At 53.2% G+C, this 489-nt stretch overlaps 1 protein-coding gene across 1 annotated transcript in view; it reads right to left on the reverse strand.

Annotated features, from left to right (window-relative positions):
- TOMM40 (translocase of outer mitochondrial membrane 40) overlaps positions 1-246 on the reverse strand; it is an 11,662-nt gene extending 11,416 nt beyond the window's left edge. Inside the window, exon 1 of the mRNA XM_015820281.1 lies at positions 48-246. Within this exon, the coding sequence (XP_015675767.1) occupies positions 48-246 (199 nt within the window). The remainder of the gene's footprint in view (positions 1-47) is intronic.
- Positions 247-489: the final 243 nt, after the last annotated feature.

Raw genomic sequence — 489 nt, forward strand, 5'->3', positions numbered from 1 at the left:
GATGTGGATGCAGCGGTCGCACCGCACGACACAGAAATGCGACTTACCTTTGCATTTACGGTGACATTCCTCAAAAGTGCCAGGGTTAGGAAGCTGGTCGCATTTTTCTTCTGCGCTGCGATCTTGCACGGGGGGGACCAGTCCGGTGACAGGAGGCATGGAGAAACCCGGTGGCACCGATACTAGGCCTGAGCCTGGCACTGTCGGAGGGGGTGCCGGAGAGCTGGCAGCCAAGACATTGCCCATGGTGCAAACTAGACAGCAGGAAAAGAGCGGCTTATTACAACGGCAGATGGTTCAGGCCTTCACGCCTTCCACAATGAGGTGAGGGTCTCAAAGGTACGTAGTCCTTTTGGGATCAAACACTTCATGCAAAACAACGGAGCACAAACTGGGTGGCTTTGCTGAAAATTGCAACGCTCCTGTCTTTCTACTAAGAGACAGGATGCTGCACTATTCCCAATTTTGCATCAGCCCAGCAAAAAAGGG

Source organism: Protobothrops mucrosquamatus, unplaced genomic scaffold (genome assembly GCF_001527695.2).
Source record: "Protobothrops mucrosquamatus isolate PMUCROS unplaced genomic scaffold, P.Mucros_1.0 scaffold1108, whole genome shotgun sequence".
Taxonomy (NCBI): Eukaryota; Metazoa; Chordata; class Lepidosauria; order Squamata; family Viperidae; genus Protobothrops; species Protobothrops mucrosquamatus.